The sequence below is a fragment of the Hyperolius riggenbachi genome, chromosome 6 (assembly GCF_040937935.1).
Source record: "Hyperolius riggenbachi isolate aHypRig1 chromosome 6, aHypRig1.pri, whole genome shotgun sequence".
In the NCBI taxonomy this organism is placed as follows: Eukaryota; Metazoa; Chordata; class Amphibia; order Anura; family Hyperoliidae; genus Hyperolius; species Hyperolius riggenbachi.
This window is the reverse complement of record NC_090651.1, coordinates 353,354,382-353,369,059: the sequence shown is the minus strand read 5'-3', so window position 1 is coordinate 353,369,059 and position 14,678 is coordinate 353,354,382. Positions and strand designations below refer to the sequence as shown.

Below are 14,678 nucleotides of genomic sequence, written 5' to 3'. Positions count from 1 at the left end.
AGCAAATATGTGGTGAGGAAAAAGGCAGATACTTACCTATGGAGAGGGAGTCTCTGGATCCTATTGACCCTTCCCTGCCCCCTCACGTTGCAGCGCTGTCACCCCCGTTACATCAATTGGTTGAATCGTGTATGGCCACCTGTACATTAATATACATAGCGGAACGGCAGTTTGATAAAATTACATTCTCATTTATGCATGGGAGGGGGGTGGGGGACTTTGGGCTGGAGGGGGGCATGTGGTCACATGACCGGACATGTGACCGCATCCGCTCAGCAACTGGGCACAGAATAAGCTGCCGGACCTGCTCATAAATGATGCCTAACATAGTGATCCCGGCCTGGCACCCGCCAGTCATGACTGGCAGGGAAGAGGAGAAGTGAAACTCTCTCTCATCGTCCTGATCTGACGCCGGCAGAGCGCAGCAGCGGTGTCCCCTTCCCCCCCAACTGAAACTGCAGCTGGTCACCAGGGACAGGATGACTAATCAGCGTCTCTATAATCAGATTAAAGAGCAGTGTCTGATGTGCGCGGATACGTGGCAGGCTTGCTAGTCCCGCAGGATTCGCTCTGCCCAGGATCGCCGCTCCGCCAGATGACCCGTCACCGCCCAGCTGTTACCAGCCAAAGAGAGACGGGAGGAGAGTGTGGAGGATCATGTAACAAGAGGGCGCTGACCCCACCCCACACCTCTACCTGCCTCCACGTTACCACTCCGGGGTGCCCCCTAAACATCTGTGGAATTAAAATAAGGTATTTTTAGAATGGAAAAAAAACAAAAAACATAACCGCTGCACCAGTCCATAGATCCTCACCTCCTCCATAGAAATGGTCACTGCTAAAAAATTTGGGCTTGCATGCATACTTAATACAAAATGTATGCAGATTGGAATTGGGCCAATCAAAACTGACAGGAAGTGCATGTGGCCCAGTTCCAAGCTGCAAACCATCCGCATTAGATGTGCATGCAAGCTGGAATTATTATAGTAGCTCATCGACTTTCTCTGCTCTTCAGTGACCTCCAGTTGCTTGCTGACGCCCGGTTAGTCTGAGACACTTCCCTTTTAGTCGCATGGGGAACAAGTGATTCGTCTATCAGCCGAAGTCACGCCCCCTTACTGACGGACAGCCTATCGTGACTGTCAGTCCCCAGTAGGGAGGCGTGTGCTTTAGCTTGTCTAGGTGTGAACTGACAGCTGGAACTTGCTGAGGTAGAGATGAGGATATATGTATTGTAGTTCCATTACACCTCCACCCCCCTTCCAATAAAAAAAAAACACCCTCAAATGTTTTTACAAACTTTAATTTGTGCATAATTAATCACAAAGTTTGATCAGATGAAGGATTGAGTCTGATGAGAATCTATACGGCAGACACGCACTTATCAATGCGACATCGTGACTGTTCTTATATTTTTCCTTCAAGCTGCAATCACATTTTTCCCGCACGATTTTTCATTTTCAAGTTTTTTTGTTTTGCAACAAAATACAATAAATTTGTAAACACGTACAGTGTGGAGAAAAAAGCAGAAATCCACCTGACTTGTTATTGCGTAGGGAAAAAATGTCAAAAACGGAACGCAGATGAATGAAAAAAAACCCCACCAGATTCTCGAGCTGCCCATCCCGTCAGGTGGGAAATACAGTAGAAGGGGCGTTTTTTCGCCGTGATTCCTTGGTCTCTGTAGTAGCGCGATCGTGTACTGATCATGTTTTCCGCCCGAGATTCTTCACATTTCTTCCTCGATCCTTCGTATGAGGTGGAATATATTGAACTTGCAAGCTTGTGTATCACGTGGAAAAAAGCAGGAAGTGGTGAGAGTTAAAAAGGGACACGCCCACAAATGCTGACGGCGCCTGTTTCCCAAGCAGGACTATTGGCTTCAATAGCCGTGTGCTGCCTGCATCAAATCGCCCACCATTCTAGCAAGTGTATTCCCTGCCTCAATTCACTGAGCAGTTTAGACTGGTTTGGTGTAAATCCGTTGCATCAAAAGGAAGTTCACTAATAACTACCGAATGTTTTAGACCTGTTTTTAGACCTGGTCTAAAACATTCGGTAATTAGGTCGGTAAATCAGGGAAATTATCAAAAGATGCAATTCACTATGAGTAGCTATGACTGACATCCTTCTACTTTGAGGAGCTCTCCTCTGGATACAATTAAACTCCTGCATTATTAATTCAAAAAGTTCCATCATCACGTCTAAAATACCTCACAGAATTACTTTACTGACAGAAATCAGCTGGTCTGATCTCTGTCAGAAAAAGTGGGCGTGGCTATTCCTTGTTTGCCTTTAAGAATTGCATCTTTTGATAATTTACCCTGCTTTACCAACCTAATTACGGAATGTTTTAGACCAGGTCTAAAAACAGGTCTAAAGCCTCATCTACACGGGTAGATGAGGCGGCGATGTGGCTTATCAATCGAGCCGCTGATGTGACAGGACGGATCTCCCCACCGCCGATTGCCTGCTCGTTCCCCGCGAGGGGACAATGGCAGGGAATCGAGCGGAAGATAAGCGGCGCCGGCGGGGATGAGCGGGGAATCGAATCCGGCGCGGGGACGCGGCGGGTACGCGGAAGAGGCGATCCGGTGGCTAATCGAGCCGCCGGATCGGAGCCTCATCTACGCGTGTAGATGAGGCTTAAAACATTACACCAAACCATCAGTAGACTAAAAACCATCAGTAGACTAGTCTAAACTGCTTAGTGAATTGAGGCCAATTGTATTATATTGTCGCCCGCAACTCCAAAAAGCTTCCTCCCTGCCTAAGGGATCGCATCACACCTGTCAGACGGGAACATTAATAAACCTGCTGAGGACTGTGGCAATAAGCCTGCAGGGACCGCACCATACAGACCTCACCCGGAGAGGCGTCCACAGCCACAGCTCGATAATCTGCTTACAGTCCGCTCTACATCGCTCCATCTTCATTATTCCACTAATAAAGAGGACTTCCTCCACAGGCACAGCTCACAATGTAATTATTAACTCCCTGAATAGACCTGCTCACTGGTGATATGTCTGTGCTGCCTCTCTGTTATCCCAGTCAGGGTACAGACTAAGACAAACGAATGTGACATCAACACGACACCTTTTCCTCCTCTTTGAGACGTTTCGCCACTAGCTGAAGTTACTTCTTCAGGACAAATAAAAGAAACACTCAAATCAGTCTGATTGGATATCACTATGCAGACGTCAGCGGGTTAAGCCACCTAGCTAAATGTGAGTATGGTCTTTCAGATGAGGCGGGTAAAGAGAATAAAAATATGATTGTGAGTTCAAACATTTTCCAACTGTGAAAAACCCAACTGAAAACGCTGGAAAAATTGGTTGTAATTGAGAAATTTACAATCTATCCTACACCATTCAATCGTCTGCAAAAATTGATTGGAATTTTTCACCTTCAAAAATAAAATAAAATAATAATCCTGGACATTGATATTTTTTTTTACGAAAAACAATTTGATTTTTCTATACAACTAATTCAATTTAAAAAAAAAACAAAAACAAAACAGTGAGTGTTTTGATCGTATCATGTGTGGCCACCCTACGTACGGAGATGACACATCATGGCCGCCCGGTTGCTTTTGACTGAGAGTGCATGGTTTTGCTGATGAGACAATAAGCAGAGAAGGAGGAAGGAGGAAGGAAAGGGTCTGGCGTTTAACACGAGATGTCCAGTAAAAGCCAAACGCTGATCTGTAGCGAGATGAGATGATGGAGATGACCCTCACAGAGCCGTCTCTCCACCCCTCCCCCAGCCGGAGAGCATATTAAAGACGGCCGGATCTATAGGAAGCCCCTTCCCAGCTCTCTCTATCCAATTTACTGCACATTACGCAAGATTGGCCACTATCTACCAATTACAATTTGCATTCATTTCATCCCTCTTAAGATGATGAAAGGAGGACTTAACCTTGTCGTGTTCTGAGACTGAGTCACAAACATGGCAATGGCGATATAGATAGATATATATCTATCTAGAGAGAGAGAGAGACTTGTTAGCAGGAAAAAAAAGTATGATATGATTTGTATGTGTAGTACAGCTAAGAAATAAAACATTAGGAGTAGAGACACAAGTCTGATATTGTTTCCATTACAGGAAGATTTAAGAAACTCCAGTTGTTATCTATGCAAAGGAGCCATTGAGCTCAACAACTTTCAAAGTCGCAGAGAGCTCTGTCTTCTGAAGCTTATTATCTCAAGTGTCTGGCACTGTATTTTTTTCCCCTGCAGAGGACAGTTCAAAAGTTCACAAGCCTGCTCTGTAAAATCATTTAGAATGTTGAGTAGTGTGTAAACTGCAAATATTAGAGAATGATGCAATTTTATAAAAAAACAAAAACAAAACTATATAACTGAAAATAAAAATAAGAGCATATATGTTTGCTACTAATGTTCTAGTAATTATCCGTACTACACAACCAATTCATTATACTGTATCATAATTTTTTTTCGCTTCAATGTCTCTTTAAGATGCTCGAGTCTATAAGATGCACCTAGGTTTAGAGGGCAAATAAAGTATTAAACCTGGTGCGTCCATGGTCCAGGAGCATCTTGTAGATGTTCTCCCCCAATAATTGCATCCCTTTTGTACCTCATGTATGTCCCATGTGCCCCGCACGTGTCCCCTTCTGTCTCCCTGCATCTTACTTTGCTCCCCCTGTATGTCCCCTTCTGAAGCTATCAGCAGAAGCCGGCACTAGGGGAGCAGAGGAGGGAGACGTCTCCCCATTTTTGGGGGATAAAAAGTGCATCTTATTTGCAGCGCACACCAAATTATGGGTCATATCGCCACCCAAACACTTCCATTATTTCTGCAGATCGTCCCCACACACGCAGTCAGCCGGCAATCTCCCAGTCCTCAGAACTGATGGCCAGGGGCCCACAGATTTGTAGCGCAACTTCAGCTGTGATTGCAAGCACGGTACAATCTACTGCCTGCGATTGTACAGCGCTTGAGTTTTTGTAAATAAAATTTAAAGAAAACCTGTAACTAAACAAAAGATCCCCTGGGGGTACTCCCCTTGGGTGGGGGAAGCCTCCGGATCCTATCGAGGCTTCCCCGTCCTCCTGTGTCCCACGAAGGTCTAGCTCTGGCCCACCGAACGGCGGGGATGTAAATATTTACCTTCCTGGCTCCAGCGCAGGTGCAGTATCGGCTCTCCGCTTGGAGATAGGCGGAAATAGCCGATTGCTGTCGGGCCGCTCTACTGCGCAGGTGCAGTAGGACCCGACAGAGATCGTCTATTTCCGCCTATCTCTGTGCGGAGAGCCGCAACAGCGCCCCCGCTGGAGCCAGGGAAGGTAAATATATCAAGCCCCCCCGGGACCTTTCTTTTTTTACAGAGTCTCTTTAAATTACCTCCCCGATTGCCTGTGTAGCACCGCCCCCTTGTACAAAAGGTATCTCCAAATAGAGAAGCACTGATGACCATTTGTGCATGAGGAGGGCATCGCTAAATGCCGAAGTCGCACTGATGACCATTTGTGCATGAGGAGGGCATCGCTAAATGCCGAAGTCTTCAGGAAACAGTTAGTAAAACGCAGTTAGTAAAACGCACAAAGTCGCTGCAAAATCACTTTTACACAACGATTCATAAGCGATTTTGCAGCTTTCCTATACTTTGCATTGAAGTGCAATCGCGCCACAAACGCTGCAAGACCCACAATTGCGATTTGGCCAAATGGCAATCGCTTCTGTACTATTTGGGATCATGGAAGACCGCAAGGTGCAGCTGACATCACTCTAGCAAGACCCTTGCCTAAGAGCTCCGATTCCATCCTATTTGTAACATTTTACTAAAAGCAGATTCAGTCTGGGAAATACTTCTGGGGTCCTAAAACAAAACAACCTCCCTCTATACACACTGTGCTCCTGCCTAGGGCCGCTCGTAATCAAAATTACAAGTAGCACTTACTAGCCGCAGGAGGGGGCGTTTACAGGGCCAGTTCTTTCATGAAGCAAGATGAAACACTTTCATCAGACGCAGAGATTTCCGGGGCAGCATTTTTGTACTGGGTGTACCTTCCTGGAGGAAGCCCAGGTATGTAGATCTGTTTTTTTAAAAACCCAGATGTTTCCTTTAAGTCCTTTCTGTATGACATTATACCTGACGAAGATCACGGACTATTCTTGAAAGTGCATAGGGTAAAAGTCTTCCTCCGCAAAAACAATTTGCCTTTCTATCTCCTGCCGCCAGCAGCGACTCACCTGCAAGTCCGAGGCTTTGGTGGAGAAGGCCGGAAGGCGACACACCAGCGTGGGCGACCAGAAAGGGATTTTCGTTTTTTTCTCTTCCTCAGGACACAACCAACCCGGCTGGTTCTCCTCTCCTGGGGAAGCACAAATGGAGACAATGAAATTAAACAGGAAAGAGAGAGGGCGCATCAGACAGATGACAGAGACGCAGACTGATGGATGGGAGGCGATTTTTCATTGTTTTACCATCACATTTATCTTCCTGGTCCTGCAGAGAGCGCGGAATCAGTGCCAAGAAACGCTAACATTACAATATAATGTGATCATTAAGTCCCAGCACAGGCACTGCACAGAAATCAGCTTCCATCTTCATTTACACAGAATATTAGTCTAATGCGATACATCTGCACGCTGCATATGTACGGAAATTATCTACACAAAGGCTAATTAGGCGTCTTCATTTTGAAATAATGTAACACCAAGAGGCAAAAACAACAATGCTGGAAAGTCCTGAAAAACTTCCCATCAAAACTATGGGCCAATCACAGCAGAGGACTCTGCTCCTCCCACTATCTAACCCTCCTCTCCTGATATACTCTGTGCTGCTGGATGACTCTGCTCCTTCCTTTATGTAACTCTCCTCTCCTGATATACTCTGTGCTGCTGGAGGACTCTGCTCCTCCCACTATCTAACTCTCCTCTCCTGATATACTCTGTGCTGCTGGAGAACTCTGCTCCCTCCTCTATCTAACTCTCCTCTCCTGATATACTCTGTGCTGCTGGAGGACTCTGCTCCTCCCACTATCTAACTCTCCTCTCCTGATATACTCTGTGCTGCTGGAGGACTCTGCTCCTCCCACTATCTAACTGTCATCTCCAGATATACTCTGTGCTGCTGGGAGACTCTGCTCCTTCCTCTATATAACACTCCTCTCCTGATATACTCTGTGCTGCTGGAGGACTCTGCTCCTTCCTCTATCTAACTCTCCTCTCCTGATATACTTTGTGCTGCTGGAGGACTCTGCTCCTTCCTCTATCTAACCCTCCTCTCCTGATATACTCTGTGCTGCTGGAGGACTCTGCTCCTTCCTCTAACTCTCCTCTCCTGATATACTCTGTGCTGCTGGAGGACTCTGCTCCTTCCTCTATCTAACCCTCCTCTCCTGATATACTCTGTGCTGCTGGATGACTCTGCTCCTTCCTCTATCTAACTCTCCTCTCCTGATATACTCTGTGCTGCTGGAGGACTCTGCTCCTTCCTCTAACTCTCCTCTCCTGATATACTCTGTGCTGCTGGATGACTCTGCTCCTTCCACTAACTCTCCTCTCCTGATATACTCTGTGCTGCTGGAGAACTCTGCTCCTTCCACTATCTAACTCTCCTCTCCTGATATACTCTGTGCTGCTGGAGGGCTCTGCTCCTTCCTCTAACTCTCCTCTCCTGATATACTCTGTGCTGCTGGAGGACTCTGCTCCCTCCTCTATCTAACTCTCCTCTCCTGATATACTGTGTGCTGCTGGAGGACTCTGCTCCTTCCACTATCTAACTCTCCTCTCCTGATATACTCTGTGCTGCTGGAGGACTCTGCTCCTTCCACTATCTAACTCTCCTCTCCTGATATACTCTGTGCTGCTGGAGGACTCTGCTCCTTCCACTATCTAACTCTCCTCTCCTGATAAACTCTGTGCTGCTGGAGGACTCTGCTCCTTCCTCTAACTAACTCTCCTCTCCTGATATACTCTGTGCTGCTGGAGGACTCTGCTCCTCCCACTATCTAACTCTCCTCTCCTGATATACTCTGTGCTGCTGGAGGACTCTGCTCCTTCCACTATCTAACTCTCCTCTCCTGATATACTCTGTGCTGCTGGAGGACTCTGCTCCTTCCACTATCTAACTCTCCTCTCCTGATATACTCTGTGCTGCTGGAGGGCTCTGCTCCTTCCTCTATCTAACTCTCCTCTCCTGATATACTCTGTGCTGCTGGAGGACTCTGCTCCCTCCTCTATCTAACTCTCCTCTCCTGATATACTCTGTGCTGCTGGAGGACTCTGCTCCTTCCACTATCTAACTCTCCTCTCCTGATATACTCTGTGCTGCTGGAGGGCTCTGCTCCTTCCTCTAACTCTCCTCTCCTGATATACTCTGTGCTGCTGGAGGACTCTGCTCCCTCCTCTATCTAACTCTCCTCTCCTGATATGCTCTGTGCTGCTGGAGGACTCTGCTCCTTCCACTATCTAACTCTCCTCTCCTGATAAACTCTGTGCTGCTGGAGGACTCTGCTCCTTCCTCTAACCCTCCTCTCCTGATATACTCTGTGCTGCTGGAGGACTCTGCTCCTTCCACTATCTAACTCTCCTCTCCTGATAAACTCTGTGCTGCTGGAGGACTCTGCTCCTTCCTCTAACCCTCCTCTCCTGATATACTCTGTGCTGCTGGAGGACTCCGCTCCTTTCACTATCTAACTCTCCTCTCCTGATATACTCTGTGCTGCTGGAGGACTCTGCTCCTTCCTTTATCTAACTTCCCACTCCTGATATACTCTGTGCTGCTGGAGGACTCTGCTCCTTCCTCTAACTAACTCTCCTCTCCTGATATACTCTGTGCTGCTGGAGGACTCTGCTCCTTCCTCTAACTAACTCTCCTCTCCTGATATACTCTGTGCTGCTGGAGGACTCTGCTCCTTCCTCTATCTAACCCTCCTCTCCTGATAAACTCTGTGCTGCTGGAGGACTCTGCTCCTTCCTCTAACTAACTCTCCTCTCCTGATATGGTTATGTAAAATGCTCATTAAAAGGAAAAACCGTTGGTTGGTTAAGAAAGGAGTTCCAATCCTCCTCTCTGGAGAAGTGTGTGTGTGTGTGTGTGTGTGTGTGTGTGTGTGTGTGTGTGTGTATGTATAGTGTGGTGTGTGTGTGTGTGTATAGTGTGGTGTGTAGTGTGTGTAGTGTGTGTGTGGTGTGTGTGTGTGTGTGTGTGTGTGTGTCTGTGTGTGTGTCTGTGTGTGTGTCTGTGTGTGTGTGTGTGTGTGTGTATGTATAGTGTGGTGTGTGTGTGTGTAGTGTGTATATGGTGTGTGTGTGTGTATGTATAGTGTGGGGTGTGTGTGTGTGTGTGTGTGTGTGTGTGTGTGTGTGTGTGTGTGTGTGTGTAGTGTGTGTGTAGTGTGTGTGTGTAGTGTGTGTGTCTGTGTGGTGTGTGTGTCTGTGTGTGTGTGTATGTATGTATGTGTGTGTGTGTGTGTGTGTGTGTATGTATAGTGTGGTGTGTGTGTGTGTGTGTGTGTGTGTGTGTGTAGTGTCTGTGTGGTGTGTGTGTCTGTGTGGTGTGTGTGTCTGTGTGTGTGTGTGTAGTGTGTGTGTAGTGTGTGTGTGGTGTGTGTGTCTGTGTGGTGTGTGTGTCGGTGTGTGTGTCGGTGTGTGTGTGTGTGTGTGTGTGTGTGTGTGTGTGTGTGTGTGTAGTGTGTGTGTAGTGTGTGTGTAGTGTGTGTGTGGTGTGTGTGTGTGTGTGTGTGTGTGTGTGTGTGTGTGTGTGTGTGTGTAGTGTGTGTGTAGTGTGTGTGTGTGTGTGTGTGTGTGTGTAGTGTGTGTAGTGTGTGTGTGTGTGTGTGTGTGTGTGTGTGTGTGTGTGTGTGTGTGTGTGTGTGTGTGTGTGTGTGGTGTGTGTGTGTAGTGTGTGTGGTGTGTGTGTGGTGTGTGTGTATGCAGTGTGTGTGTGTAGTGTGTGTGTAGTGTGTGTGTGGTGTGTGTGTCTGTGTGTGTGTGTGTAGTGTGTGTGTGTGTAGTGTGTGTGTGTGTAGTGTGTGTGTGTGTAGTGTAGTGTGTGTGTGTAGTGTAGTGTGTGTGTGTGGTGTGTGTGTGTGTAGTGTGTGTGTGTGTAGTGTGTGTGTGTGTGTGTAGTGTGTGTGTGTGTGTGTGTGTGGTGTGTGTGTGTAGTGTGTGTGGTGTGTGTGTGTGGTGTGTGTGTATGCAGTGTGTGTGTGTAGTGTGTGTGTAGTGTGTGTGTGGTGTGTGTGTCTGTGTGTGTGTGTGTGTGTGTGTGTGTGTAGTGTGTGTGTAGTGTGTGTGTGTGTAGTGTGTGTAGTGTGTGTGTGTGTGTGTGTGTGTGTGTGTGTGTGTGTGTGTGTGTGTGTGTGTGTGTGTGTGTGTGTGTGTAGTGTGTGTGTAGTGTGTGTGTGTGTAGTGTGTGTGTGTGTGTGTGTGTGTGTGTGTGTGTGTGTGTGTGTGTGTGTGTGTGTGTGTGTGTGTGTGTGTGTGTGTGTGTGTGTGTGTGTACACTTTGCAGCTAATTTTCTTATTACTTCAATATTTTCTATCCTGTATTTCAAATAAATATTTATTTAAAGAAAAAAAAACAAAAAACAGTTCATAAAACTTCAGAACAAAATGTGAGCTCGGACGTACGGTTAACTCTTTCACAGCCAGAGACGCCCGCGGTGAGCCGTTTCCTTCGCTGCCACGCAGAGTTTGCAATCAAGCATAAAAAGTAATTTCTTCCCATTAAACGAGAATGGTCTTTTTTAACGAGTTACACTTCTCTTCCCTCTGGGTTCGGTAGATATAAAAAGTAAAAAAAAAAAATACGGAAGAAAAAAAAAATTGGTCCGGGCCGCTAAGCGCAGTCATCTGGTGATCGGGGCGTTCGAAAGTGCGCCTGCCGACTAAATTAAAACAAATGCGCTGCTATTTGGCTTGCAGGTGGCGGAGAAGGGAAGATAAGAGGCGCGGAGAGAGGGCTCAGCATCCGCAAAGCCCCGATGAAGCAGGAGAGCGTCGCTCGCGGTGCTGACGCTATTCCTCGCAGACCGCTCGTTATTCTAACTAGCTGCCAAACTGCTTGCGTAGTGGAAAGCCATTTGTGGCAGTTATTTCCCAGAGAGTCGATTCACCCCTCGACTGTCTCCCTCCCCTCCTCAACGTTATCTTACACAAAGAACGGCCATCCTGCTCCCCCCCCCCCCCCCCCCGCGGTTTAACACGGTCTTCAGCCGCCACACAGAATGTCGCTAACGGTGATGGACGTAATGTGCTAATTTAGCTACATTTTTTGTAAAATGCCTCAATTATGATTATATGTAATTACGATTTTGAAAATTGAATTGATTTCATGTTATCCTTACATAAATTTTGCATGTTTGTGCAAAATTACAAAGGCGGCCATCGGAAACTGTTTTTTGCATACAAACGTGTGCATACAAGCCAAAAGCATGTGAGAAGACAGCCCAGATACCGCCCGCCCCCCTCCCCCCCCCAAAAAAGCCACATCCCAGCAGCTCCGTGCTACTGTGCTGGCGTGCGGCTTCTTTGCCTTGTTCCCTCACACATTTTGCATTTATTGTGTAATTATGATCATACACAGGAATTTTGCATTCCGATTTCGATATCGTAATTCCGAATTTCAATGTGAAATTACAATTATGTGAGATTTAAGAACGCTAGTCGATGGGTACAGCGGCAGAGTTAAAGCAGGACTGAATTATCATACAGATTTGTAGACTGGTCCATAATCACATATAAAGGATTCCTGATTTTCTTCTCCTGAAAACAGACAGATCCCTCCCCAACTCCCCCCCCCAGCTGGCCCCCATTACCAGCAGTCTGCAGGCTGTATGACAGCACTAGTGTCCCCTACACTCTACCAGACTCTTCAGGTCTCTTCCTGTAAATCCTGCTCTGATCCCTGAGTAAAACTCACAGTACTCGCACATCTGTGATCTCTAGTTAGGTCTGATCAGTGCTGCAGGCCGAACGGAAACAACCCATCACTGAGCCTATGGTCAGATGTTGACTGTCAGACATGGTAATAGATAGCAATCGATATACACATTGTGCTGTATGATAGGTGCGCAGGATTAATCAGCATGTTATGACAAGGAGGATCAAGGAGAGAGTTACACGTGTTCACTACAAATACTGAATGAGATGCTGTTACTACAGGCATGCCTGCACATTTTAAGCAAAGCAATTTTAAGTAAATTGAGTGCAAGTTAGGGTGGGTACACACATCCAATTTTGGTTGGCTAATCATTGGCCAATTTTATCTCCTCTATGTAGAATGAGGGTTGCCAGGTTACTATGAACAGATTGTGTAGGTAAGCAGTCATACTACACCCTTTTGGTATCCACTAATGATACAATATTTTTCATCCAATCTTATCATTTCTATGTAATATAAGGGAACTGCTTAAATCATCCATTCCGTATATGCACTCAATTTACCCCTATACTACATAGATTTGGTAAAATTGGATGAAAAAGATTGGATCGTTAGTGGCCAGCTTGAAGGGCACCATGCATTAGAAGTTGGCCAACAGATAGATCTCTCTCTGATCCAAGAGGGATGTATTGGCTGCCCACACACTGTCGACAGATTTCCAACAGATATCAGTGGCTGGATAGTGTATTGGTTATGAACTCTGCCTCTGACACAGGAGACCAGGGTTCAAATCTCTTCCTGTTCAGTAAGCCAGCACCTATTCAGTAGGAGACCTTGGGCAAGACTCCCTGAGGGCTGGAACCCACTAGAGCGATTTTCTGAGCGTTTAGGGAGCGTTTCAAACCGCAAGCGATTTCCCTAAACGCTCAGCTAATGTTAATGGATGGGCCAAATTCCACTGGAGCGATTGCGATTACCAAATCGCAAAACGCAGGACATGCAGCATTTTTCGCGTTTAGCGTTTCTCCAATCCTATACAATAAAATGCAAGTGTCCCTGCGTCATCAACTGAATGGTTGTGTGTCCCTGGGTTATTTGTACTGAGCATGTGCGCAGCCAGGGCAGTTAGGACACAGGGCCGGATCTGACAGTTTGCTGTCTGTGGCTCACTGACGTTCTCATTGCATTGTGGGAAATAACAGCTTTTTCCAACTGCCAAGCAAGCAGCTCCCTGTGTGCATATACTTCAGACAGTGGTGGGGAACGAACAAGCGGGACGTGTATGTGCGCATTGCGGGGGGTAGCGGCTGTGACCTAGCGCCCGGTTTTTAACGGTTGGGCCTTTTTACTAGTGTAAATATATAAACGCTGGGGTAATCGTTCATCAAAACCTGCACAGAGCGATTTTGCTAGCATTTTGAAGTTACTGCACACTTAAAATAATTGAAAGGACCAATCAGAATTAAAAACGCTAATCGCTACACAACTGCTGGCAAAAACCTTACACTTTTTTAAAATCGCTTACAAAACGCTAGCGATTGCGATTAGCGATTTATAGTGGTTTCCAGGCCTAACACTGCTACTGCCTATAGAGCGCGCCTTAGTGGCTGCAGCTCACAAGCGCTTTGAGTCTTACAGGAGAAAACCGCTGAACAAATACTGGAATTATTATTATATCTGCATAGCATTTATTGGAAATCGTCCTGGCTCTGCCACCTCCACCTGCCAAGGCTGTCCATTCCCCCCCCCCCCCCTTCCCGGGGCCTGGGTGAGTGTCTCAAGCTCACCTGTCACGCAAGTGCAAGTTCTCACCTCCTCCTGTGTCCCGTGTCTTTTTGAATTGCCACAGCGAGCGCCTGTACCACGAGACACCGTCGGCATATGTAGTGACGTCAGTACTTAAGTCCAATTTAAAATGACACCGGACATAGGAGGGGACGAGGATTCGCACCACGTGAGTCTTCAAAACTCACAGCGGCCCCGTGGGAACATACTGTTGTGGGTAGACCGGCATTGGACCAACGCCCACCCGATCGAGACCTTGCAATCCAGATTTTCCAGCATGCCCGATCGATCATTTTAACCGGCTTCATCCGACTGATCGGGTGACCGTGTTGCAGCATCGATATCTGCCAGATTAGATTATTATGATAGAAATGACCGGATATCGATGCGGAAAATCGAGTAATGCATGGGCACCCCTAGGGCGCTTGTAAACACATCCAAACAGCCAATTTGACCATCTTCACGCAGGGCCAACAGATTGTAAACACTATAAGCAGATTGTGTAGGCAAGACCTCATACTACATGGAAATGGTAAAAAACGAAAACGCATTGACCAATCAAAATTGGATGTGTGTACGTGCCCTTAGAATTCATCAGGATACATTCTAGAATTCTTAGATTGGACTGGAAAGCCCAGAAGATCGTCCACAGATCCACCCTAGAGCTGTCTCCCCTCGTTACCCCCCGCTGTGCTGGGATCGCCCGCAAGACTTACTCAGTGCAATCTTGGCCAGATGCATCCGGTTCACCCAGGAGATTTTACTCAGAGGATTCGGCGTGAGGAAGAGAACTATGAAGCTCATTGGACGCCCAGACCTGGGAGGCGGAGAAAAGAGGAGAGATCAGAGATGATTGGCAGGCAGGGAGCACAACAGCTGTGTGGGAAATATGGCTGACAGGAGACAAAATGGCTGAATGTATGACATGTGGTCTATGCAGAGTACAGAGGGGACCATTAACCCCTCCATGATGGCGGTTAAGGTGCCCATACACACATTGATTTTCCCACTCCATTCCCTGCAGCCTCGACCA

At 46.8% G+C, this 14,678-nt stretch overlaps 1 protein-coding gene across 1 annotated transcript in view; it reads right to left on the bottom strand.

Moving 5' to 3' along the window:
• ARHGEF10L (Rho guanine nucleotide exchange factor 10 like) overlaps positions 1-14,678 on the bottom strand; it is a 176,564-nt gene that overhangs the window by 15,947 nt on the left and 145,939 nt on the right. The window contains exons 22-23 of the mRNA XM_068241707.1: positions 14,362-14,462; positions 6,220-6,341 (exon numbers count right to left, since the gene is read on the bottom strand). Of these exons, the coding sequence (XP_068097808.1) occupies positions 6,220-6,341; positions 14,362-14,462 (223 nt within the window). The remainder of the gene's footprint in view (positions 1-6,219; positions 6,342-14,361; positions 14,463-14,678) is intronic.